This window comes from Psittacula echo (assembly GCF_963264785.1).
Source record: "Psittacula echo genome assembly, chromosome: 5".
Lineage (NCBI taxonomy): Eukaryota > Metazoa > Chordata > Aves > Psittaciformes > Psittacidae > Psittacula > Psittacula echo.
This window is the reverse complement of record NC_137739.1, coordinates 66,796,729-66,824,408: the sequence shown is the minus strand read 5'-3', so window position 1 is coordinate 66,824,408 and position 27,680 is coordinate 66,796,729. Positions and strand designations below refer to the sequence as shown.

The 27,680-nt window shown below is 38.2% G+C and overlaps 1 protein-coding gene across 1 annotated transcript in view; it reads right to left on the bottom strand.

Moving 5' to 3' along the window:
- The window catches only part of TRAF3 (TNF receptor associated factor 3), a 68,637-nt gene that overhangs the window by 19,280 nt on the left and 21,677 nt on the right, over positions 1-27,680 (bottom strand). The window contains exons 4-7 of the mRNA XM_080619394.1: positions 11,616-11,872; positions 8,652-8,703; positions 5,534-5,638; positions 4,471-4,638 (exon numbers count right to left, since the gene is read on the bottom strand). Of these exons, the coding sequence (XP_080475520.1) occupies positions 4,471-4,638; positions 5,534-5,638; positions 8,652-8,703; positions 11,616-11,857 (567 nt within the window). The 5' untranslated portion in view covers positions 11,858-11,872. The remainder of the gene's footprint in view (positions 1-4,470; positions 4,639-5,533; positions 5,639-8,651; positions 8,704-11,615; positions 11,873-27,680) is intronic.

Here is a 27,680-nt window from a genome sequence, read left to right as displayed (position 1 = left end):
TGGATAACCCGGGGAATTACAGACCAGCCAGTCTCACCTCTGTGACTGGCAAAATCTTGGAGCAGATTCTCCTGGAAGGCATGCTAAGGCACATGAAAAACAACAAGGTGGTTTGTGACAGCCAGCATGGCTTCACTAAGGGGAAGTCCTGCCTGACCAATTTGGTGGCCTTCTATGATGGGGTTACGAAACTGATGGACGGGGGCAGAGCAGCTGACATTGTCTACCTGGACTTGTGCAAAGCGTTCAACACTGTCCCACATGACATCCTTGTCTCTAAATTGGAGAGACATCAATTTGATAGATGGACCACTCGGTGGATAAAGAACTGGCTGGATGGCTGCACGCAAAGAGTTGTGGTCAATGGCTCGATGTCCAGCTGGAGAACACTAACGAGTGGTGTCCCTCAGGGATCGGTGTTGGGACGGGTCTTGTTCAACATCTTTGTCGGTGACAAGGACAGCAGGATTGAGTGCGCCCTCAGCAAGTTTGCCGATGACACCAAGCTGTGTGGTTCGGTTGATACGCTGGAGGGAAGGAATGCCATCTAGAGGGTCTTTGACATGCTTGTAAGGTGGGCTGATGTCAGCCTTATGATGTTTAACCATGCCAAGTGCAAGGTCCTACACCTGGGTCGGAGCAATCCCAGGCACAGCTACAGGTTGGGCAGAGAAGAGATTCAGAGCAGCCCTGCAGAGAAGGACTTGGGGGTGTTGGTCAATGAAAAAATGAACATGAGCCGGCTTCAGTGTGCGCTCGCAGCCCAGAAAGCCAACCGTATCCTGGGCTGCATCAAAAGGAGCGTGACCAGCAGGTCCAAGGAGGTGATCCTGCCCCTCTACTCTGCTCTCGTGAGACCTCACTTGGAGTATTGTGTGCAGTTCTGGTGTCCTCAACAGAAAAAGGACATGGAACTGTTGGAACAAGTCCAGAGGAGGGCCACGAGGATGATCAGGGGCTGGAGCACCTCTCGTATGAAGGCAGGCTGAGAAAGTTGGGGCTGTTCAGCCTGGAGGAAAGAAGGCTGCATGGAGACCTCATAGCAGCCTTCCAGTATCTGAAGGGGGGCTATAGGGATGCTGGGGATGGACTCTTCATTAGGGACTGTAGTGACAGGACAAGGAGTAACAGGTTCAAACTTAAACAGGGGAAGTTTAGATTGGATACAGGGAAGAAGTTCTTTACTGTTAGGGTGGTGAGGCACTGGAATGGGTTGCCCAAAGGAAGTTGTGAATGCTCCATCCCTGGCGGTGTTCAAGCCAGGTTGGATGAGGCCTTGGGTGACATGGTTTAGTGTGAGGTGTCCCTGCCCATGACAGGGGGGTTGGAACTAGATGTTCTTAAGGTCCTTTCCAACCCTAGCTATTTTATGATTCTACGAAAGCCAATCATGTCTTGGGCTGCAACAAAAGGAGCATGACCAGCAGGTTGAGGGACGTGATTCTCCCCCTCTACTTGCTCTCATTAGACCCCCACCTGGAGTACTATATTCAGCTCTGAGGCCTCAAAAATAAGAAGGACATGGACTTATTGCAGCAAGTCCAGACAAATGCCACCAGGATGACTGGAGGATCTTGGAGCACCTCTCCTATGCAGAGAAGCTGAGAGAGTTGGGCTTGTTCAGTGTGGAGAAGAGAAGGCTCAGGGGAAAGCTTCTAGCAGCCTTCCAGTACCAGAGGAGGGCTACAATAAATCTGGAGAGACACTTTTACAAGGGCATGTAGCAATAGGACAAGGGGGAATGGCTTTAATCTGTAAAAGGGTAGATTTAGATTAGTTATTAGAAAGACATTCTTTACTGTGATGGCTGAGACACTGGAACAGGTTGCCCAGAGAAGTTATGACTGCGCTCTCCCTAGAAGTGTTCAAGGCCAGGATGGATGGGGCTTTGAGCAACCTGGTCTAGTGGAAGTTGTCCCTGCCCATGGCAGAGAAGTTGGAACCTGATGATTTTAAAGGTCCCTTCCAACCCAAACCATGGTATGATTCCATGAAAAATATAATAATTCAGAAGCATTTCAGGCTACTAATTTCTGATTTAAGAACACACCATCTTTATCTGCCAGAAGTATAAGATGAAAAAAGAAAAAAAACCACCCCAACTTTTGAAATTATGTAATCAAAAGGCAAGAAATTGAGAAGTTATCCCACCTTGTGATAGTGCAGGCAAGACAAATGCAATCTAAAAACCCGTGTACTAATGCTAACTAAAGAGTCTGCCTCCAACAATGGGGATTTCCTACCCCGTAGGTCATGGGATTCTATGAAGATATGAACCATACGTACTCTGGTAAAATTATTTTTGTTTCCATTTGCATACCTTTTTCCTCAGTACACTCCCTTTATCTCCATTTTCAGCTCAAGTCACTGAGGCCTGATTTAGTCATTATTACATTAGAGAAAATTTTAGGCTAGAAATTAACTTAAGCTCTGGGTGACAAAACTCAAATGAGAATTCAATAGGAGCCTTTCATACAAATGTACAGTCTCATTCAGCTTTTGATTCTCATTACCAAAGTACGAGGTAACATCTTATCAGGCCACAACAAGAAAAATCCGTATTTCTATAGTAACTGAAACTTCTAAAATCTAGGGAAAAAATTAAAAATAGCAGCCAATTGCTAATTTTCTAATTGCAGAGCTTTCTACACCCTTAAAGCAGCATGGAAGCAAAACTGTCCTTTTTCTTTGTACTGAAACATATGAGCCAATGATAACATGAGAACACATAATACTGCTTGGAAATGTTCTGATTTACAAATGTAGATTTGTTAAGAACTCTTAAGGGCAGGTGTACAGTGGTACCAACTTTAATACAATCAAAACAGTGACATCTCAACATAAAACTACATTTTAACCAACCTCTTTGGCTCTCTGGATAAGCCACTTCTATTACCTCTTAAAGCAACTCACAATTCCATTACTTGGGATTTTGGAGGGCAGTTACTTTATTTATACACATTCTTTTCTCTACTTCAGAGTAATATTCTTGTTTCCAATATGTATGCCTAAATTAGGCTTCGCTGTGAACTAAAAATCTGATAGATTAAAACCGTCTCAGCTTCTAAGTATCTTGAAAGGTACCACTAGTTCAAAGATTTCATAAATGTTAAACCCATCAACATCTTATAAAAGAGAAACCTCTTAAACTAAAACAGAATTCTATGTTCCTCAAAACCTAAGAAGGATTTCAAGACTCTGACAAGTTTAACTACATTGCTCCTATAAAAAGAAATTGCTACAAAGAACCTGTGAGCATGTTGCTTAGATATGGAAATCCAGTTTGTATAACAAGACATATTTAGTACTCACTGATTTTGTCCGTTAAGACACTACACATTCTTTAACGTCACTCTTTTGCCTCACATTGGTTCCCAGCCTAAAGAAAACCCTGGGAGAACAGCACTCATAACCTAACTAAACACAGTTTCACCTCTGTATCAGAATGTGTAAGAATAAACACAGTGTAAGCTTGATTTTCACATCTCAGACACCTTATGCTAGGTAAACACATAATAATTAAAGTACCAGCCCTTGCAAGTATACTCAAATAATAGAAAGCCAGATCTAAATCAGAACTTGGTGTGATTCTACCTATACCTTTTTGTAACAACATCTCTGATCAAAGAATGCTTTTTTATTGTTGTGAAACTTCACCTAAAAAACAACACACAAGAACACAAATGAAAATTAAATTCTCATCACTCTTACTATACTGAAAATCCAAGACTGTCAAACTATGGAAACTATATAAACAGAATTTTTTTCAAAGTGTTAAAATTACAGCAGGAGAGGTTCAGCACAATTCAGTTCAATGTGAAATAACACAAACACAGTCAAGTTACAATTCTATATGTAAAGTAGGTATGACTTTCTCAACCTCTGCCTTACACTTCTAACTCACAATATGCTACTTGTCAGACAACCTACTTGTATACCAAGAACAGCAGTAACTGCCTAGGCCTGACAGGTCTCATTGCTGGTTATGCCAGGACACAATTTGTTTTTACACTATTTCCTCCTTTCCTCTCATAACAGACCACAGAGTAACCAGCCAAGAAGGATTATACAGAAAGATACTATTTTTCCAGCCAATTGCTATGCTTATGCTTGTCCTGCACAGTATTTAATTGTTATCATGGTAGTTGCATTTATTGTATCTATTTAAGCAAAATAAAAAAACACAGCAAAAATTACTTTAGTATCAATACAATGCAGTGGATCTGATTTATTTTTTTAAAATGCAATATCTGAACAGGAGATTGAAAAAAAAAGAAAGTGCTTCCCACTCAATACAGCAACTGTTTTCACAGAAAAATGCACGTTTTGAAAGTCAGCCTACTTTTTTGACTTACTAATTGTGGCTGAGAGACCAAGGCTCTATGAGCAGCTACACAGAAGCACAAGAAGAGTTATTATTCCACATTAATGTATGGAATTTTGGTCTATATACACAAGAAAATACCGCACCTGCAACATAATCATTGGGACTTGGCTTTTACAGTATTTACAAGTTGTCTCCCGGTATTTACAGGTCTTCTCTACATGGTCTGGCAAATCCTTTCTCAGTATTTTTTCTTTGCAATCAGCACGAGGACACGAGAGTTCTTCAAACTGACAATCAGTTTTCAAATGCATCTGAAAGATTTAAAGTATTAGTCAAGCCAACTAAGTTTTGTGTATGTCTTCTATCCTGTGAAGACATCCCATATTAAATAACTTCAGAAACAATGAAAGCGAAGTTATTTTGTGCGCTATATTGTGCAAGAACAAATACTAACAAACCTACTCAGGAATGCATTTCTGACTTTACGCTCTCTTTACCTAGACAGCAGATTTCACTATATTACAGATGTACACAAACTACTCTTATACCAAAAGCATTCTAACACAGTCCAACTTCCACACGGGCTATTTAAAGAAAAGGTGAGCATTCTTTTTCAAGGTATATTATTGCACATAAACATAGATGCTGTTTTCAGTTAAGTACCTGAGCTTGCTCATTTAAAGTAAGTACCTATACATCTCACTGCAAACTGCTGTGTAGTCATACCTTACAACTGTTAAATTAATGGATTTCTGCTATACTATGCCTTCATGAAATAAAGCTACAGGTTATTTTGTGCAAGTCTAGAGAAGTCAAAGGTTCAACTCCACATATAAACTGCCACTTATGTGAGAGGATTAAGACTAGTAAATAAAACCACATAAAAAAGGAATTAAAATTTCTCACATTTGTGAAGCATACATTTTTTCCCAATTTTAGTTCTCCCTCTAGTTCTCATTTGCTTCATACATTTACATTGTCACGCTTTAATGCTGCACAAGCACACAATTTTTTTTTTTTACAATTCCTTACAGCTGATAAAAAGTTAAGTTTCAAAATAGTTTAACTTTTCTGACATTTATAAATTCTGACATTTATAAACAACTAGCATGAGCAAGTCAAGAAAAGGACTGTGGTTTCAATTTGCAAGATTTCTTCTCATTCTTTAACTGACAAGGAAGTTTATGACTATGTTATATTACTCACCAGTAACTGACCCAAAGATAGCTGTTCCTTACAGCCCTTGTTTTCATTTCTGCAGTATATCTGAAGGGCAAGTAGTTCTCTCCTGCAACAATTATCTTTAAATACCTGAAAAATTAAAAATCACTTGATTTTAGAAATTTAAAACCACTCAAGAATATGCAACTTGAAATAAAGTAGAAGCCATACAATTTGGGTACAGCAGTATCATTTAATTCTAGCTTTATGTGCCAGAAACAAAAACCTACTTCTTGAACATGAACATCACAGATTCCTCCACCATGAAGCAGCCCAGTGAAAGAGAATATTTGGACAATTACTGTTTTACTACAAATACAATAAAGGGAAAGGTAGAAAAAAGGACTAATGTTTTTGATATTTGCTTGCCAAGAGAAGGCCTGCATAAACTGGAACTCTACATTGTTTGGGAAGCTGGTGTATTAGGCACAATACCATAAGACAAAGAAGAGCCAAAGCACAATGGTTCAGAGAGAAAGAACTTTATGGAAGGCAGTCCCACAGTGACTAGACTGGTTACTTGGAACTCTAACTTGCATTTCAGTAGTAATGAAGCTCAATTAGTTCAAATAATGAAAGGCACTTTCCAAGGTCTTGAGCCTCCTCCAGTCTATTATTTCACAGATTTGGAGGCTTCACATATTTCTCCATTTTAATGTTTATAAGGGTTTTTTGGGTGGGGGTTCCTTTTTTTTGTTTATTTGTTTGGGGGGCTTTTTGCTTGGTTCTTTTTTTTGCTGTAATAGAACTGCAAGAACTGGGAAATCGAGAGCTTGGAGTTTGTATTTTTCACTTTTTACGGGTAATAGCCCATAAAAGACAGAGACAACACAACTACACTCTCAAGAAGTCCCACTGCTAAGGGCAGGAATTAGCAGATAAAGACTGAAGAGCATTGCTTCTGTTTTGAAGTCCAAAACAAAGGGATAGAAACTTCTAGTTATTTTGCAATTGCTTTCATGACCATTAAGAAACACCAAAGAACCAAGCCCAGCCTCTAACAAACGGAGTTGTGTGATACGGCATACACTGCATGGTTGCTGTAATTACAGAACAGACTGCATACACTGCAGGGTTGCTGTAATTACAGAACAGTTCTGCAGGCTAACTTTCAACAGCAACAAAGAATTATGATGACCAGATCTGTCTACAGTGACTACGAATCTATCCCTAGTATCAATGACAAAGGAAACTCTGCAACCATCTGCAAACATCACGGGTCACTGATTTGTTTACATTCCAGATGCACACATGAAGTTTAATGAATCAACAAATCTCATTTGAATAATCAGTTGCCAGTACTGTAGTATTTTTTGCAAAGTAATTCACAGGGTTATTAGGTACAGTTTTGCAGACTGAAGTCAAGGTAAGGGGACAATTTTAAACTTTTTTTCCAAGACTATCTGAAAGCTCTTCAGTGATTGCGGACATCAGCATTCTCTGGGAAGAGAGAGATTTCCAGTTTCCTGAAAATAACTTGCATAATTAGTCTAACAGATTTTTAATGTACACTGTGCTCTTCTTGTCCTCCTCCTGGTTTAGAGAGATTTGAAGTTTCATAACAACAGTACATATTTAGGTATACTAGGAGCTAGAAAGAGTTACAAGGACAAAAATGTGAACATCATGATTACTGGTCTGAGCTCCTGGAGACCTGTCCTGGTTTCAGCTGTAACAGTTGTTTTTAATCCTGGTGCAGTAGCTGGTAGCTGGTGCAGTGCTGAGTTCTGGCTTTAGGATGAGAACAATTCTGATAGCACACCGATGTTTTAGTTGTTGCTAAAGTAATGCTTACCCTGATCAAGGGCTTTTCAGTCTCTCATGCTCTGCCAGTGAAGAGAGGCGCAAGAAGCCAGGAAGGAGCCGAGACAGGACACCTGACCCAAACTAGCCAAAAGGGTATTCCATACCACAGCACATCGTGCCTGGTATATAAAATGGGGAGGAGTTACCCAGAAGGGCAGATCACTGCTCAGGTCAGGCTGGGTATTGGTCAGTGAGTGGTCAGCAATTGTATTGTGCATCACTTGTGTGTATTGTTTTTTGTGGGGTTTTGTGGTTTGTTTTTTTTTTTTCCCCTTTTTTTTTCCCTTTCCCCTTTTAGTTTTATATTCTCTCCCTTGTTATTTTCCTTATCATTATTATTAGTAGTTTTATAGTATACTTTAGTTATTGGATTGTTCTTATCTCAACCCATGGGGTTTACATTCTTTTGATTCACCTCCTCATCCTGCTCAGAAGGGCGGGGGGAAGAAAGAGGGGTGAGCGAGTGGCTGCATAGTGCTGAGTTACCAGCTGATCTTAAACTATAACAAGACCCCATCCACATCAAAACTGAATTATGCTGAGTACTGTTCAGAAAACTATTCTGAGTTAAGAAAGGCAGAGATTAATGAACCTATTAAACTTTTATCAAAAACTATTACTATTACAAGTATTTACTTCGGTAGGAAAGACTACTGACACACAGAATTTACTAAACATTTCAGAAAAATCTGATGTAAAAACTGCATAAACCATGTACTATGTCAAATATACTATATCAAAAGGCTAAGGCTTTCAAAGGCAACACAAGTTTTGCTGTGAAAAACACTGAAGAGGATATCAGCAAAGTAACTTATCCATATAAGCATCTGATTCTATTACAGCTACTGTAATTCTACACTGTTGCTGTTCCAGTGTGGTTCACAGAACAACACACTGTAAAAACAAATCAGTTTAACAGTAGACACTGGAGCCGAATCTGGCGTAAGGTTTGCCTAGATCTGTCACATCTCTTCATCTACAGGAGATGCAATATTTCTCACCATCCTCCCAGCTGATGGGGAAACAACTGCAATGTGTTCCTGCAACTCCCAACTATGAAAACAAGATGTGACACCTGGCTGGACCATTAGGGTTGAAGCTGACGTTCTCTACCATGTGGTTAACAGTAAAAGTGAGCTGTCTTCCTACATAAAATACATGGTTTATGTTTTATAACATAACTGTCTTCCTCAGGTAGCTTATTAGGCTTACAATATAATTGCCACAAAGCAGTTAACACATCTTACGTACACCACACAATTCAATACACTTGAATAAGAAACAATTTTAACAATACCTTATCTTTTACTATGCTTTCTTGACACGCTGTACATTTTGGACTAGAAGAACTAGAGAGAAAAGAAAACAGAAAAGCTATTTTACCTCATCTGAATTTCTGTAGTACAAGGCACTTATGATTATTAAATATATTTTATAATCATTAACAGTGGATATAGTTCATTATAATGAGATAATATGATGTTATTTAAAAAATTGAACATTGAGTTTTCAGTGGGCAGTAACTGGCATTCTTTAGGAAGTAAGACCACCACAATGCCTTCAGCCAACTGTGCAGCAGTTTTCTTCAGGGCTGCACAATTAATTCCCTATTTTACAGTCTGTGCCTCATCCGCAATTTTTGACACTTCTCAATCTATCTGTGCAAACAGGCAAAATATTGTCTTTTCAATTATCTAGTCCTTTTTCAAACAACATCTCATTAAACTTTACTCTTTCTGACAATCAATTATACATTTATTTTCAGGGTAAAAAAAAAAAAAAAAAAAAAAAATTAGAAGTATTTATGTCCATATCCTTCAAGTCTGTTCTGGTTTTAGCAACTGCTACAGATCCTTGATCACTCCTTTATCTGAACTATTGCACCGTAGCTGTCTTGGTAATCTAATTACTAAACTTGTGATCTCTTAGACAGCACGTAGGTTGAAAACAGAGCAGTCTATGAATAGAAACTGAACTGGAGTGTAGGAAACCTGGGCTCCTACAGCTGCTTCTGTCTCTGACCTGCTAGGTGTCATAGTGTAAATCTCTCAATTCCTTTTTAGCTGCTTTTCTCCATGTAAAATGGGAGCAGCCACACTGATCTCCCCTGTAAAGCACCAAGATCTGTGGATGAAAAGCACTAGGTAAAAGCTAGGTAAATTCTTTCATAAAGCAACTCATTGACAGGCTACATCAGTTGAGGCTGCTAGCAGCAGTGCAAATCAGTGTCAAAAGCTGAGCAAGTTTGATTATATTATATAATCTGTATGGTTATTTCACATCATCTCAGTGGTTTCTGCTCCTTGCACTGACCATTCCATGTCTCATCAGATTTCTGAGCTTCTGAACTACTCGCAGCTTCCATATCTGCAATATTTTTCTTAAAAAAAAAAAAAAAAAAAAAAAAAAAAAGGGGGGGAGGGGGTAACTAATCTACTTGAGGGCATAGAGTACTTAGTACTATGTCACTCTCTCCTGCCTCGTACTGAATTTACTCAAGCATACCATTTGCTCTTTTAAACTACTGCTGCATACTGAGCAGACATCTTTACCAAGTTATCCACACAGACTCCCAGTTCTTCATCCTCAAATAACCCCGTAACACAGAAGCTGCTAGCATATAATCAGTGAGTATGTGTGCAGCAGAGTATCAACACTGAATGAAAATTTTTGTGCCAAATACAGAAACAACGTAAACTTACTTTGCTTTCATTTTCATGGCACACTTTTAATTTCTCAAAAAAAGGAGCTGCAAATTTTCATAAAGGATTTGTCTGCAACAATCACTCAAATACTGTGAAATAACTGGTCTCACCAATGCATTCTTTTCAATACCACACAGGTTGGAAAGTGAAGAAGGTAAAATTACACATATTCCAGCTGCACTATAATAAGCACATGCACACGTTTCACAGCAAGGAAGAAAAACTGTCCAGATTCCAGCAATGCCAGAATTGTTACTGCTTAGATTGCTAAGGATCTGCTCTGTCCGTCCGCATATACCCAGGCATTCCTTAAATACAAATTATACCCCACCTGAAAGCAAACTTGGTAAGGTTTTTTGGTTGTTGTTTTAAATTTTACATGCTGTAGCAGAAAACCCACGGGAGTAGATTAGTGAGGTATGGACCCTTGTAATTGCCTAGTACAGAGGTTACTCTTTATCATGAGACAGAGTAACGTAATATCCTTCAATCTCTTTTGCCATGCTGCATGTAGGCTTGACTTACATCTATCTGAAAATACAGTATTTCCAAGTTAAATATAAACTAATACCTAGAGTCAGGATGGTTATGAAAAGTAAACAGGAGATCACCAAGACCTTCTGAAGTCAAATCCCCTCTGCTAGAAGTGCAGAGTGCAATGTCCAGTGAGCTCAATCTCTTCTATACCTCTGCTTTCCAAGTAGCAGATGGAAGTACTAACTGCTTATTTACCCCAGCCTGCAGAATGGTCTTCAAACATTAGACCAGGTTTTGAAATCACACTGCTAAATGCTATCAGTAGCAATGCACCAAAGTTGAGATGCAAAGAAATACACTTTAATTGATGCACAGATACTTCTCAAAAACTAGCTACTCCTTGAATGACTGCAATTTTTCCTTACCTAGACCAGGAAAGATTGCATCCCTCTGTGTTCATCTTACATCTCTAACACCCAATCACTCACTTTACGCTCTGGCCCAAACATCCCAGGAATAGAGAAGCAAGACTTCCTGACCCCTCTGGACTCCACAAGATATACAAGCCCCAGCACAAAGAGCTTGAAGGGTTATGGGGAAAGAAAGCTCAGTTACACTTATCCAAGGGTCCCACCCCCCAACTGTAAGGCTGGGTTCACAGGTAGGTTATGTACTCCAAGGAGCCTCTGCAGGCTCACTTCCTCACACAAACACAATTTACTAAGTGTATTCTACACCAAACAAGCAATGTCAGCAATCAGGTGAAACTGCTTCTCAGTTTAGGCTCCACAGGCAATGAAATTCTTACACAATACACTACTACGTGGTATTAAACCACTCTAACAACCATTGCAACAATACTGATGGAAGGCTTAGTTGTCTCATCCTGACCCAGAGCAGAACACAAATGTTTGCACCAGCATATGGATAACAAAAAAATCAAGCAAGCAACAAGCAGAAGGCTGCTTCAAGCCAGGGCATTAGCTTAATGTATTCCTAAGACAATGCTGTTCACACTATTTTCAGCAGTTCACAAAATTTAAAGGTATCAACATGTTCTATCGCAACAAAAAACATACCTTAGCAAAGCATTCATGCAGGTCTCACAGAATCTGTGCCCACATTCAGTCTGCTTAGGATTGCATAAGATGAGGTGACATTTTTCACATTTATACTTCTCTTCCACAGCATTTACAAATTTCTCTTTGTAGCCACCTTGCTCTGGAACATAAATCGATGCTGAAGGACTGCGATCAGGATTGGCTCTTTGTTGTAGCATTTCTACAGATAAAGGGGGTTCTGTCTTCTTACTGGTGTCCATGCTCTATGGTAGTTGCTGCGAAGCAAAAATGAGAAAACTTCTGAGAAATTAAGAGTTCTTTTTCCATTCAAATAAAACAAATATAGCATCTCTGAGAGACTACATAAAAACAGAAAGTACCAAGAACAGACATTATGTGAACATAATGCATTCATAACTGCCTAAGTATATTAAGTATAGCAAGTCTATAAAATATTCTACATTTTTCGAAGCCTCTACAAGGTCAAGGATTAAAACCTATTTCTGAAAGCAAAGAGTTAAGTATAGGCATCACGCAGTACAAATAAGAATGCAGCTTGCATTCTTCCTTATCTTTCTCTCTAAAACATATCCTTAATATTGAAGTTGTACCATTAGAGGAAGCAGCAAGGAGCGTGGTGGAGAAGCTGCACTGGTACAGGACCACACACTATACAATTCAGATGCTACTGTAAAAAAAAACAAAAAAAAAAAACAAAAAAAAAAAAAACAAAAAACAAAAAAAACACCACAACCACCAGTGTCTTATATAGGGTATCTGGAGTCTACACAGCTCCACTGCTACCTTTTCCTGTCTACTCCATGCAATAGCAAAGGGTAAGACATGCTGCTTTAAGTCCGTTTTAAAACAACACAACAGGTTTTTACTTACTAAACACTTTCCAACCTTCTCATTATACATCCCCACCTAAAGACAAGAGGTGATACAAGACTAGCTGGCAGAGCAGAAAAGCCTACATAACATGGCCACTTGATGAATTCACCAGGACTAAGAACAACAGACAGGCAGCTGAGAAAATAACACAGTTGAAGACTGAATTAAAGTACCTTTTAACTTGGACTATGATTCTTCTAGGTCAGCATGCAAAGCATTAGCAGAGCAGCAGAGGAAGAATACTTGAGGTTAAACTTTAAAACCTGTTTTCAATAATTTCCTTGCTTATCTTGTAGCCAAACAAGTGTAAATGGTCATAAAAAAGCCTCAACACACGCAAGAGAAAGCACAGTTGGAGGATACAACACTTATTACTGGATATTTACAAGAGAAAGGCATACTTCAATTCTCCCTCCATTAACTGACACTTGAAATATAAACCTATTCCCACAGTTGCCTCAAGTGTTACCGTTAAAATTCAGTTTTAAGAAGATGAATGAAGAAATGAGGCCCAGTTCACTTATAAAAGTATGTCCACCAATACCACAATGGGAGTCAAATGCCTCACATCCCAAATACTCAAACCTTCTCATACACAGTTCCTGTGATCTTTTGTCTTCCCTTGCTAAGCCCAAAACAAGTACTTGTAATTAAATGTAGTTTCTTGTAGGCCATTTCTGCATCTATACTTTTTTAAAGTTCTCCATGGAGACTAAACAGAGAAGGAAATTTTTTTCATTTCTGCTGCCAACTGTTATTTCTAGAAACAAAAAGACAAAATCATTGAGACTTATCTCTGATTCCATTTTATGTCTTTATCAACACCAGCTGAGCAAAGGTAGAGGTGTTGAGTGAAGGATCCCCACTTCATTGCCCCCTTACCCCAGGGGAAAACGTCTATCATTGTCAAACACAAAGCCTGCAGAAGCCATCCTTGTATCTGATGATTGGGTCTTAAAAGAAGAAAAAAAAAAACAAAAAAAGAAGAGAGGAAAAACAAAAAAAAGCCCCACAGAAAACAGAACCAAGCACCCCAACCACCCCACCCCCCAAAATCCCAAAAATTCTGGCCTATAATTTGAACTAATGTCTGCCTGTTCCTTGTATACTCTTCAAAGACTGCAGGGTCTAATACCTTGGCAGAACAAGGGAGGGGAGGAGAGGGGGAATGCAGAAAGGAACAAAACCAACCCAAAACAAACTAACAAAAAAAACCCCAAACAAACAAAAACCAACCAACCAATCAAAATCCAAACCAAAAACCAACAACAACAAAAAAAAAAAAGCCACACACACACACACACACAAAAAAAAAAAACCACACAAAAAAACAGTGCTGATTTTTTGCAAAATGCAAAAGTAACTTGCATTTCTCATTAATAATGAAATTCAAATTATTTCAGTCCAGGGAAGTAAGCAAAGCCTCAACTAGAGCTTCAGCAGCAAGCATAAAAAATCCAAACCCAAACAAACAAAAAAAGAACTAACCACCACCAAAAAACAGGTAACGATGACACTGAAGAGGCAATTCAAGAGTCTGCGATCAGCACACGAGAAACTAGATGTGATGCTGAGAATTAGAGTCTGAGAGATAGGAGGTTAAGAGCAGTGCCATGAGTGAGAAAGGAAAGCAGTTGATGAAAGCAGACTAGCTTTAGAGACTGCCTCAGGCATGACTGCCACTGCTGAACATCTGTGGCTGGATAGGGGAAACCCAGTCACGAGCTTAGGCACAACCACTGCAGTTGTAAGAGGAAAGGATATTAGCAAGACAGGAAAAAAGTGCAACTCCATAAACATCCAGACTGGTGAAACTTATTTACCTATGGATCTGCTTCTTGCGGGTAACTGTGGGAAAAGCATAACTTACAGCTTGCTGTTTAGAAATCTGGTTTTTCAGTTCTCCGATTTATAATTTGTACATAGACACTAATGCCTTTTTTCCCCTCTGCAACTGCGATTTTGTTTCATATCAACACCTCTACCATTCTGTCAACTCTTGAAGTCAAAAGCCAGCTTCAAGCATGCTGACTAGTAAGAACAACACAGGGACGTGATTTTCCTTAAAATGCCAGAATAAAACAAGGCATGGCCTGATTCTAACCCACAGAAGAAATTAAGAAAAAGAGACACTAAAAGACATGCTGACAGAGCTGGCAGGTCAACAGAGCACAAAGCTCCTGAACTTAGAAGCCAAACGCACAATTTCTTCATGGAAACTGAGTAGTCACAAGGAGGCAGGCAGTGGTGAGAAGGAGAATATTCAACTAAGGAAGAGTACCAAATGCCAAATGAGCAGCAGGTGAGAGTTTCAGAGAGATACAAAACTGCTCAGGGGCTGGACTGTCAGCTGTCAAGAGAAATTTCGTAACAAAATAAAACGCATAGGGCTCCATAGGACGTCACTTTGGGAATTAATGTGTTGGATATCTTGCCACAGAAAACAACCAGAAAGCAATGATAAATGATAAACAAACATTTCCACTACCACCCATTTGCAAACAGCTTTCTATTATGGCTTTCATCCCACTACAGGGTGTCATCTGCAATGTCTTCTTTTCCTTTCCAGGAGCCTTTACCAGGACTCAGATTATACTCTCATAACCATGTTTCAAACTGCCAACAAGAAGCAATTTCAAAGTCACACCTCAGTAAGATACTATGCACTTACTGCAGTGAAGATAACACACTTCCAGAAAGCAGGAAGAGGAGCCTGGCAAGAACATTCAAGATAGACTGGTTCTGGTGGGGCCCTCCAATTCCTAAAGGCACAGCAAGCTGCCATCAAGTCAGACTGGTTCTTGTTCAGCAACCTAAATCTTAACTCCTAAATCACCACTATATATTTTTTAAGCTCCAGTTTCTTATCCCTGAGGAAAATAATCACAATAAAATAACATGACTTTTAGACATCTTTTAAAACTGTTAAATCTTGGACAGTCATCTTTGAGGACATATAAGCACATAAAAAGCATCACAGCCACCAAGGTCGGTTCTGTCCACTGTTGATTACATTCTTTTAGCCACCATTCCTGCAGCCAGCTTATGTTGATATTCACACTTCTGCAGAGTAAAAGGTACTCTTCTGGTCATCAGACTGGTGACAATACCTGCTCCAGTCTGTCAAGTCTCACCAAGCTCCATTTTTATCAGTACTCTTTTCCAGCACTAGAGAAACTCATGTATCTGAGGCTGGACTTCATAATATTTCAACTTGTATATGTTGTAATGATTTTTTGTTACTTAACTCATACTAACATTAGCACAGAGGGTTAGAAACTGGAAGCAAAAGTGAATTTACTTAAACAGGTGTTCCAAGAATTAGAAAGTATGTGAGTTCCCAAACAAAAAGTATCTTGCTCTTTCCTTGTTTAAGCAAGGATGTTGTTCTCACCAGAGGGGGCAAACATCACTTTTTTTTTTTTGTTATTATTTGCTCTTTGGGCATAAAACCAATTTGCAACATAGAAATACAATAAAGCTGCTATAAAACAAACAAATAAACAAAAATCAAAATAAATGTGCATCTTAAAAGGCAAAAAATCCCCAAAACAAACGAACAAGCAAATTAACTCTTAAATAATCTAAGGCACCCCCCAAAAATTGATAGCAATAAGGACCACAGGATTTGGAATCTAGCAAGCTCTGCATGAAGACAGTTTCGATATATTGACAATACAAAAAAAATAAGCTTCTGTCAAGCTTTAAAATTTGAAAAGATCAAGAGGTTATTTGAAGTAAATGCTTTTGTAACATTACCAGAGAAGAAAATAACAGAAGACTCAATTAATGTGGTTATTACTTAGAACAGAAAAGCTTTATTGATCAAATTACAATTTGCACTAAGAGCAGAAGTTACTCAAACAGAACAGCACTGCATGTATAATATCTAAATTCAGCTCTCAATAAGAAAACTGAAGTTGGACAGGGAGCTAAAGACTGCAGCAGAAAAGTAACAAACAAGATTCAAAAAAGTTGATTTTTTTTATCTTAAAAGCTTAACACCAAACTTCAGCATCTTATCCTAATTAGATCATTTTGCTTATTGGTAGCAAGTGGTATGTTATTTTAGTCTAGTTTTTAAGGAGATAGGGCTTGTGATTGTGCCATGTCTCCTCCCAGCCTCTCAAAAACATCTGGGAACCAACTGGACAGACAGGTTTCATGAAAATGAGCAGCTATGTCGGGAACAGAAAGAGAAACTTAGTATAGCGCTCCAGTGAGTAAAAGACTGTTAAAGTGCAACCTCAATCATTGCCACTCCTGCGTGGTCCATCAGTCGGCCAGTCAATACACAATTACATCCAAACCAGCCAAGACCACCTGATCCCTTCTCACCCAGGCAAACTTCATGGTTTTAGTCTCCTCCAGTATAACAATGACAGAGAGCGGGCTGGAGGTATTTTTTCTTTCTTTCTTTTTTTTATTAAGGACGGGGGAGTATGGGTACAAAAAGTAATGTAGAGCACAGATTAGTCTGAAAACAAACTTCATCAGTTTCACTCTTCACAGAATTCTCTTCTGTACTTTACAGGATACCCTCAAAGAACCAGGTGATCAGGTACCTGGGCTGGTATTTCCAGCTTTTCAGTCTTCCCAGCCAATGTGCTTTCTATCGCCAAGAATTATTGCTTCAGGTTATCACACTGAAATCTTTTATATTAAAATTAAATTCTTATAACAATCTGAACTTTTCCTTTCTCTTGTATTTCAGCAATTCATAGTTTTTAATAAACTCCTAGCACATACTTACATCTGTCTTTCATCATCTTTTAGACAAGTCTCCTGACTTGGTTCTGCTTCTACTTCTGAATGCAATTATAACATGCAACGTATACTGTCATACGTTAATGACTGGTTAAAACAATAACGCAGGCTGAAAGCAGTATATTGGTGACAATGTATTATCAATTTACTCAGTGCACACATGTCAAAAAAAAATTAAAACTGAGCAGGGAATCTTCACTCTGGAGCTCTTAAGCACGAAGGTGTCTAGTACAAAGAGCCATTCTCTCAACATCCTGCTGTCCCTCAGCCTGGCATTCTGGTAAAAGCCACAGTGTTGAGTTTGGACAGGGGCACACAAGAACAACTGATAAATAAAATGCAAATACTCCACAAAAATACCTAGGCAGTGACTGAGGCAATACTGGGTGGCAGGTCTGAAAGCAGAGCACTATCCATCCATTTTGCCTTGTGTGAGGTCAGAAGTCTTTGCACTTCCACCTTTCTTTTTTGCATATGGGAACTACTTTGATTTCCCCCCCAGTCCCTCCATGCACCAGTCATGCTTGAAGCACTATTCACTGTTTCTGTACAGCATATACAGGACCAACTAACCAGTGCTGAGGTATTTCCAGCACATGCTTTAAGATAAAATCCCAGGAGAGGGTAGCGGAGGACAGGGAAGGGTTGCTAATCACTAACACTGGATATAACTTTACAAAGTGAAAGTGATTAAACCATTCTTTATCTTCTTTTATGCAAAACATTCAATCACTAAGTCTAATTCCTGTTGGAAATAAAAGCAGCATGATATTTAAAACTTATTTCTCCTTTTATTAAAATAAATTGGATGTTTTAGCTACTTAAAACTTTGCCCTATACTTCCATAAGCATCCACCTTTCTTCCATAAACTAATGCAAACCAATTGTGAAGACGACCTTGAGATCATACACATAAAACAACAGAAGATCAGTAAGAAAAATCACTACTTGGATATAACCAAATAGGATGGAAGCATTTGAAAACACACAGAAGACACTGAGCATTCTCCACAAAGAAGTTTCTGCCATTCCAAAGTTCTTCACAGCCACTTGTTAGTGCAGTATCCCAAAGATACTGAGGTTGGAAGGCACCTCTGGAGGTGCCTTCTTGTCTTCTTGTCATCTAGGCCAACATCCTCTTCAGAGCAAGGCCAACTTCAAAATTAGACAGGGTTATCCTAGGCTGAGTTTTCAAAAACTCCAAGGATGAAGATACCACAACCTCTCCATGCAACCTGTTCCAGTGTTTAACGCTCCTCTGTGAGTTCTTACTATAGCAATTATGGCATGATATTGTTATGCAGAAAAAAAGCCTGTTCTGATACACAAACTGCTATGTTCTAAAGCAACTAAACCAGATTTCGTCATCATCTATATGGCTTTATTCTGTAAAAGTTCTTGAACAAATAGCAAAACTATTTCTGCCTTGGATAGTACAGGCCATTTCTCCTTTTCCTATCTCAACTACAAAACCAGAAGTATAACCAAAAATTGTACCTTAATATTCTGGCAAATGAACAACCATGGAAGTCACCTGAATCACAGACATTGTGTATTTCCCATGTTCTAGCTTGCAAGATGACCAAATAGCAGAAAATGAATGGCAAGATAAATTTTACATTGTTTTATGCTTTTAACCTTTTTATCGCTTTCCTTGAAAGAAGTCTCTATTTCTTCCAAAAATGACTCTTCACATTCAGGTGAAGTGTCTTCCAGGATTAAATAAAACAGCATGCCAGTTCAGGGAACTCAATTTAGCAAGCCTGTTAAACTATGCTTCCATGAAAACAGTTCTAATATATACTCTGCCGTGCTCAGTGTAACAAATTTCTAGATACTAAATAGAAATTAAAACATTGGATAGATGTGCAAAGCAATTACACCAGCTTTAAGAGATGAGAATAGGAATGTTTATAAATAATAATGTAGTATTAATACACTCTGGAGTATTCAAGAGCGCAGGGACTGGCACTTTTAGTACCTACCCAATAATATGCCGAATAGAATTAACATGCAGTGTAATACATACTGCACTGATGTGAGGAAAAAAACACCACCAACTTTACAAGGGATTACATTTTAACTATTAAAAAAAGACAGGAGAGAACTAATTCAGTGCAATTTAGGAAAGCTGGTTTTTACATGACACTGTGTTCAACCATCACTATTTTGAAGGCTAACAACATTCTTTTGAATCGTGACGTAAGGGCTGGGAAAACAGCTTTAAGATTCAGCCTGAGGCAGTAGCAAAACCAAAGTGTTTGTATTTTGACTTACATGTACTATCTACAGCTCTCAATAATTACTTTGTAACCTCAACAGGATACCAAAATACAGCATAAAGTCATTTGAAGTGCAAGAAATCAAAAGCCTCTTTTAGAAATCAAAAGACCTCTTAAGCTTTGAAAGCCTGGGTCACAAGACAACAGATAAGAGACATGTTACCAAGTGCGCCATGAGCACTTCTCTGATGCATTTTGAATTCCAATTTGGGTCCTTGCCTATAGGTATAGGAGAAAAAAGATAAAACACAACGTTACTGCATTTCACCTATGAAGCTAATCCCCAGTTGGGATCCATATTTCTATATAAGGTTTTTAGTAGAAGCATTAAGCAATTGGAGAGAACAGAAGATGATCAGATGATGACAAGAGAAAGTGTACTTTAATCTCTTCCTTTGCTGCTTAGAAGTCCACAATTGAGATATATACATGAGTCCCTTGTGGAGGAAGCAGATCAACACTGTATTTTTTTGTAACTTCTGTCTCTGTTTACAAGTGAAAAGTTCTATCTACCACAGAAGAAAAATATTCGGATCAAATATTCTGGGAAACACCATGATAAACATATTATTTCAAATTAAAAGGTAGTTTCCTTTTTCAAAAATATTTTATATATACTTTGAAGAGACAACTAGCAAAACCAGTTTGTATTTGCATTCTGAATACTCTGGTTTTATGGCAAGTTATTTCCATCAGTCCAGATTTCCTCTACTTCTCATTTTACAGCAAACCTAATGTTTCCTATACTTTTGTTGCACAGCATAGAAGTCATTAGTTCACATGTTACAAGTGGTAATGTCAAATCATACACAACTCAAAAGAGAAGTCATTCACTCTGTTTCCCACTTATACCTGCTATGACTGGGAAATAGTAAATTTTAACTACCCATCACAAATCCTAACAAGGATCAACAAGGGTTAAGGCAGATGGCATGTCCAAATCATTTTGAACAATGCATACACTGCTAGAAAAAGATGTCTCATCCTCTAGAGACCCAAAAAAGTCCCCTTTTCCTGCCAAAGCGTGCCTTCAAGAAAAATCTGTCACATGATTTACCAGAAACAACTTGCTTTGAAATTACAAGACACCAATGTCTCTTCATCTCTGAAATCACCAAGCAGGAATCAAACAATCTTGCTGCCTTTTAAAATTATTGCCAGTCTTTCTTTTTTTTCTTTTTTTTTTTAATTATTTTTTTAACAAGACCTATTGATGGCTTTTCTGTTCTGTTAATCAAACAGATCCTCTGCTTCAAAACTAATGACATTTCAAACGTCTAGCAGAACAGCAACAGATATTCTTCAAATTACAGTCTATCTATCTACTCTGATGTCTGGCAAGTGCATAAAGAATACTATCTGCATTGCCAATTTCTGGCTGAGTGCACCTGTGCTGTCTCTTAATGAATTCAGTCTTGAAATCTAAGCAAAGCAGAGGTACTACCTCTCAAAATTCTTTACTTCAGCTTCTGTAATTTTTAGAAGGTATCTGAAAGTATCAGAGACCAACAAAATAAAAATAAAATAAAATAAAGGCACTTCAAAAGGTTTATTATAAATAATTACAGGAAAACTGCCTTCCTAAGAACCCCCGAAATATGAGTTAATCTAATTTTAAACTGCAGCTCATCTTTAACAAAATAATCCTCACAGGAAATTTTGAACACAGCAGAGTATAGAGGAAGCTGTAAATGAAACAGAATGCAACTTCAATATGGCTCTGCACCTCACGAGTCTGACGCTGAAATAAAATACTATGGAACTAGAAATGGCCATCCAGGAAACTGAGATCATAGTATCTATCTCACTTCCACAAGAAGTGCTTTCCACTCTAAGTACGTTTTCTAAGCCTACATCCAAAGCTAAATCAATCAATCAATCCGTCTACCCTGTCTCCTATGGAAACTAACCCTCATCAGACACTTCCTGCTCAGCCATTTTATCCAGTTGAACACTGCATACTATAAATACAGATGGGAAAGAACTACTTTTTCACACTGCCCTAAATACTAATCAAATTCTAGAAACTAACAGCAGCAAGTGACATCATCAAAAAATCTTATTCAACATTGAAGTGCCTGGAAGACATTCATTCACACACAGATCTCAATTCTCAATAATCTTAAATGGATTTTTCCACCATTCTAGAGGATGTCTTCAGCTTTGTCTAAAATCATTGCTTCTTCAGGAAAAAGGGACCTACAGGCAATTCTCTTGTCATTTGCCTGTGTTTTATTATTTATCAGAATGTGAGAGAAGACAAAAACATTATCCACTTATTTAACCAAGTGATAGCAGGTTTAACTTCAGTGGTTTCAATGTTTATACTGTATACTTCACTGTTTTATGTGCATTTTCTATGATCAACATCTTGAATTTTAAGAAAAGCGAGGGAGGGTATTTTGTTGTTAAGGTTTTTCTATTGGGGGGGGGGAAAAACCTCCACACAAAACCAAAACAAAACAATGTTTTAGTGTGGGGTGTCCCTGCCCATGGCAGGGGGGTTGGAACTAGATGATCTCAAGGTCCTTTCCAACCCTAACGATTCTATGATTCTATTCTATGAAACACATTTGTAAATGGAATCTGGAAGAGAAAACAAACAAGGGAAGGAGGGGGAATTAAAAACAAACAAACCACCAAAACATTTCCCCTGATATTTCTAGTTATATTAGGGTGCTTTCCAGTTTCTTATAGCAGCTTTCCAATAGCTTAAGGGGGCCTACAAGAAATCTGGAGAGTTACTTTTTACAAGGGCATGTAGTGATAGGACAAGGGGGAATTCGCTTTAAACTGGAAGAGTACATTTAGATTAGTTATTAGAAAGAAATTCTTTACTGTGAGGGTGGTGAGAGACTGAAGAGGCTGCCCAGAGAAGTTGTGGCTGCCCTATCTCTAGAAGTGTTCAAGGTCAGGCTGGATGGGGCTTTGAGCAACCTGGTCTAGTGGAAGGTGTCCCTGCCCATGGCAGGCAGGCTGGAACTAGATGATCTTTAAGGTCCCTTCCAACCCAAATTATTCTATGATACTATGATTCCAATTCTCTAGTAAAAATATATATATGTTGAGTATGTTGAAAAGGAAAAAACAAGGTTTGGAAGAAGTCACAGACCCTGACTTGTCAGAATATTCAGAACAAGAACTTCACATTCACTGCTATCTAAAGCATTTTTTACCTTTATAAATATGCTCACAGATGAAGCTGGGGTTTTTGTAACTGAAGATTCAGATTCACAAAACATGTTTCCCAGGAATGCAAGAAAGGAACTTGTTGCTTCCTCTTGCAGTAAACACAGGCTTTGTGAATATGCTATTGAAGGCCAAATCTATTAAAACACAAATTCTTTCTGATATATGACACTATGTGTTCTTCCAGCTGCTAAGTCTCATTAAAAGATTCTCTTACCTGGAACCTGCATCCAATTTCCTAGTTTCTCTCTCAGAGTGTGATTACTTCTCCATATATCAAACAATTTTATTATTTTGCCTTGTGAACCGTAAGTCTTGTGCTTGCTGCTGCCTACAGGTTTATACCACTTGTTATTCTGGAGTTTTCAGATCAACAGATACTGTTGACATCTTGAGAACCAGCCATCTCTACAGCACCAATTCAGACAAGATTCTTACAAGGAATATAAAGTTGGCAGTTTTAGTTGGAAGTTCTTTTTGCATTCTTAAAGCCAGAGGGCTTCTCTAGTTAATATTAATGAAATCGTGTTCACCTCTACCACATATATACTGAATAATTTTGTTTCATGCATTAATGGCAATCTAACATTTAAACATGCATTTTTACTTTTGAAAATTCAAACCTAAAAGCCTCCAGGTGCTGCGCTAGAAACTAAATAAGAATACTCAGAGATTCCGTGGAGAATTTATGCTGATAAAGACTATCTGTTTGCATTATGAATATCCATGTAGGCACAGCCTACGTATGCAGAATGCAAAGAACAACTTCCAACTGGAAAAAATGACAGATTTAAAAGTATGCAGAGGGTGTTCACTGTTAGATCAAGGGGATTATGTCCTAAGATTCAAGGTTCTTGCACCACTAATGACTATTCAGAGGACAGACAGTGCAGATTCCTCACTTTTTGCAAATAACTTGTACATGGGCAATAAAGCTTCCAATATTACAGCTGTGGTTTGGAATTTTTTCCCCACCAATTCTATTGAATGGCTACATGGTTTTAAGACTTCACATTCCACACACCCCACCCCACCCCCCCACCCCCCCCGTAAATTAAGCACAATACTGCTTATCTTTTATAGCATCTCTGGACTGAAGTGATCTGTATCAGTATGAAGTAGTATTTTTAGACTTCTCCTCTAGTAAGATTTGTCCTCAGTCAAAACCCTCCTAGAAGCATTGGTAAGAAATCACCCGCCTGCCCTTCTCAGTCTTGTAAGAAATTTCTTATTCCACATTGCAGCCCAATGCTTTATGATCTAAACGAAGCAATTTCAGGATCTGAAAACACTAGGTATAATATTATACACAAACAACCAGAGAGGTCAAGGTACCCTCATCTTTATATATAAGGAGAACTGCCACCTCAACATTACAAATGCTTCTATGAAGAAGCCTTCCTTCTGCTTCACATTGTTCTGGGGGTTTGGAACTAGATGATCTTTAAGGTCTCTTCCAACCCAAAGCACTTTATGATTCTATGATCTTATACTACTGCCTTCAAAATATTACAAGAAAGTGTCAAATTGAATCCAACTAAGAACATATATAAATGTACTTCCTATAATATAGCATAAAGTTCCAAAATACATCAAAAATGCTGTAATATACATTCATGAAGCCAGGCACAATCCAGTTCCTGGGATTCTTTTTCCACCATTAAACAGCCTCTAAAACACACTTGTGGATAAGCTCATTGGCTGCAGCACAGACATCATGTTGTCATTTAATTCAAACCTGAGTACATGCTTTCAGTAGACATAGTTAAAAGTTTTCTAGCAACATACAACAGTTGGAGGAAAAAGAAAAAAGAAAAAAATTAAAAATAAGAAAAAAGGTAATTCCAAAGTATCTGTTAAGCATGATTCCTATTTCCTTTATACCTTTCCTAACCATAGAGGTAGTTATTTTGAGGCCAAAAGCAGAAAATTCCTAGTGTTATCTCAGATCGATGAGTTCTGTAGGTTAATCATATACTGCCAAAAATTGTTTTTGATTTCTTTTTTGTAATCTCCCACTTTTCAAGAGAGGTATTCAAGAAAAAAAAAATTAAATTAGGTATATGTAAACTCACACTATTTATTTGTCTTTTCATAGTTTTAGCAATTTATTCTCCTGGGAATTGACAGCACCAGAGTTTTGCTAATCAAAGCTATCACCAGCATAGCTATCAGCATATAAGTGAAGGCTATCTCATTTTGGAATAAGGATACATTTTTGTTATCAATCCAAACAGCTTCTGTGTTTCATTGAAGTAAGGGATTTCATTAGTGCACTTACAGAGGATAGAGGGCCAAGGACGGCTGTAATTATGGAAAATCTACAGTATCTTAAACTCAGCTGAATGAGGACAACCCCCAATTTTCTCTCTCTTCCCACATGAAAATGTGAAATCTCTAATGACACGGCATCACAGAATTTTTTCCAAATCCTCTCCAGAAACTTTTTTTTTTTTTTTTAGTGAGCTGAATTTAATATGCAACTAACAGCTCATCTCTACTAATCCAAACTTCCTGTATTCATACACTACCTTTTATGGCTCCCTTTTTTCTCTCTCATTTGCTGAGTTTTGACTAGTAATTTCAGTCGAGGCCTCCACTACCCCATTCAAGTTTTACATTGAAGCACAACATAAAAAATCAACACCACAGATTTTTGCAATATATATTCCTGGTGTCTCTCCCTCTCAGCAGCAGTGCAAAGGAAACAAAGCATTGCACACGGAAATTCAGATCAAAGTAAATGCTCATCCTCACAAAAAGTTGTAATACATTTTCATTGCAAGGAGGAAATATTACATAAATGACTAGATGCTAGATTAAAAACAAAGCAAAAAATGAGTTTTCCAGTAAAGTTTGAGATGGCAGGTAGGTAGAAAAATATTCCATATGAGTTCTAACCACCCACTTCAATGCAGTAGAAAGACTGCTCAGGTAAAACATTCTCCTCTATACAAATACTCATGCTTTTGTAGGGAGAAAGAAACAAAAATTTGGAAAAAAAAATAATCACAAACTTCTTAATTAATGTAGTAACAATTTGTCTCCTAGCCATTAACTAGCAAGCTCATAAAGTTTGGATTGAGTACAGCCCAGTTCAGCCACAAACTCAAACAGGCAAAAGAAACCCATGAGAAAAAGAACATCTATCTGTAATTCCAAATAATTTTTTCTTCTTGAAAGTTTATCCAATGCTACAAGAACTTTTCTCTTTAGAACAGATTCACCTTAAGAACAGGTTACAAGACCCTTGTCTATTTAAATACCTCATCAGTACCATAGCTGCTGTCAGAATGGCATAAAGGTTGAAATCATCCACAGTTCCCATCTTCTTCCCAGCCCAACCTTTGTTCTTACTCACTGCCTCTTCTAACCTCTTCCCTAGCTATCTGCTACCAGGTAAACTACATCAGTCTGGAAATTATATACTACTCCTCACATAACTTCTCTTCTTGACAAAAACGAGAAGAGGCTACAACATTAAAAGGGGACCTGTTAGTTTAAAAAAGCTCTTGATTTCCACAGCTTGTGCAACAGTTTTCTTGATCAAATCTGTATACTACTTTTCCTCACACACTAACACCTCTCCCTGCCACCAGATTTGGAAGACACTTTCATTGCTTACATTTCCTTTGTTTTATGTGAATCTATTTGATCTGCAGTTGGAGGAAAAAGGAGAACAGACTTTCTCAATGCTCTGTTAGGGTTCGCTTGACTCTTGCCAATAAGGGGAGCTTTGCTATAGTCTGCTTGGTTTCTCTTTTTGCCCTAAAGAAAGAAAAAATTATTACCTTCATTCAAAAAAACTCTGTAACATGTTTCTCAGCATCTGTAAAGTTAGTCTAATGCAATCGAGGAAGCATCAAACTATTTTTAATGATCAACTTTAAAAATAACATAAATAACATTATAGGTAACGTAACAACACATGATTTTTAAACCACTGTTTTCCTATCCTTCACTATTGTTCACAAAGGACTCGCAACAAAACAAATTATAGAAAGACATGCACAAAGTAAAAGTCACAGCTAGTTTTTCCTGCCCTTACACACACACACATGAACTTCTCCACACAGATACATTACATGCCATTACAGACTGCCCAAAATCTTCACAGTAGCGCAATTTTCTTGGTAAAAGTCTGTTAGATTCCATTTGGAAATATCAGCCCAATTTTGAAAAGTAACTAATTGTTCTGCACAGCATTTCTTACAAAAAAACAAATGCCTTATGAAAATATGCAAACAGATCATTAGAAGAAAGCAACCTGGTTTGGGGAAGAGGAAAAGAGTCTGAAAGCATAATTAATACTAATCTTAATCAATCACTATCTACGTGCATTCCTAAATGTGATACTGAAGTTTAGATGCAACAAATGCTACAACAATGCCCAGGCCACCAGTAAATCCCCATGGTCTCTCTCATATTTACACTTCAAGGACAACATTTTGTGACCATGTTGCAGTAACCTCACCTGACCAGAGACCATATATACAGTCAGACCACATTTTTGCAAGAATTTTAGTTTCTCCACTCTTGCCAGTGAAGTCTGCATTCACCTACCACAGAGTCCGTGTCAGTGAACTCCGACAAATCTGAGCAGCTATTCCATAGTGCCAGAGCAGCAACGTTTCAGATGACACTAAGCAATGCGGCAGCAAGGGCCCAACTTACGAGCATGTTCCCAGCTGTCATCTCGCACAGAATGCTGTGAAGATGGATCAGCTTCAGCAGTTGCACAGAGGTGGTTAATTAAGTTCAGCCACAGAACCCCATACCTGCCACTAAATGTGCTCAGCTCCCATTCCCATTATCATGTCTAAAGAAAGCGGCTTTGTAACGAAAGACCCAGATAACATTTATCTAGTCAGAAAAACTGCCACATACTTCCACAGCTATAGATGAGCCTCCTCTGTGGTGCTCTGATATTTTAATCTTTGTCAGGTGCTAC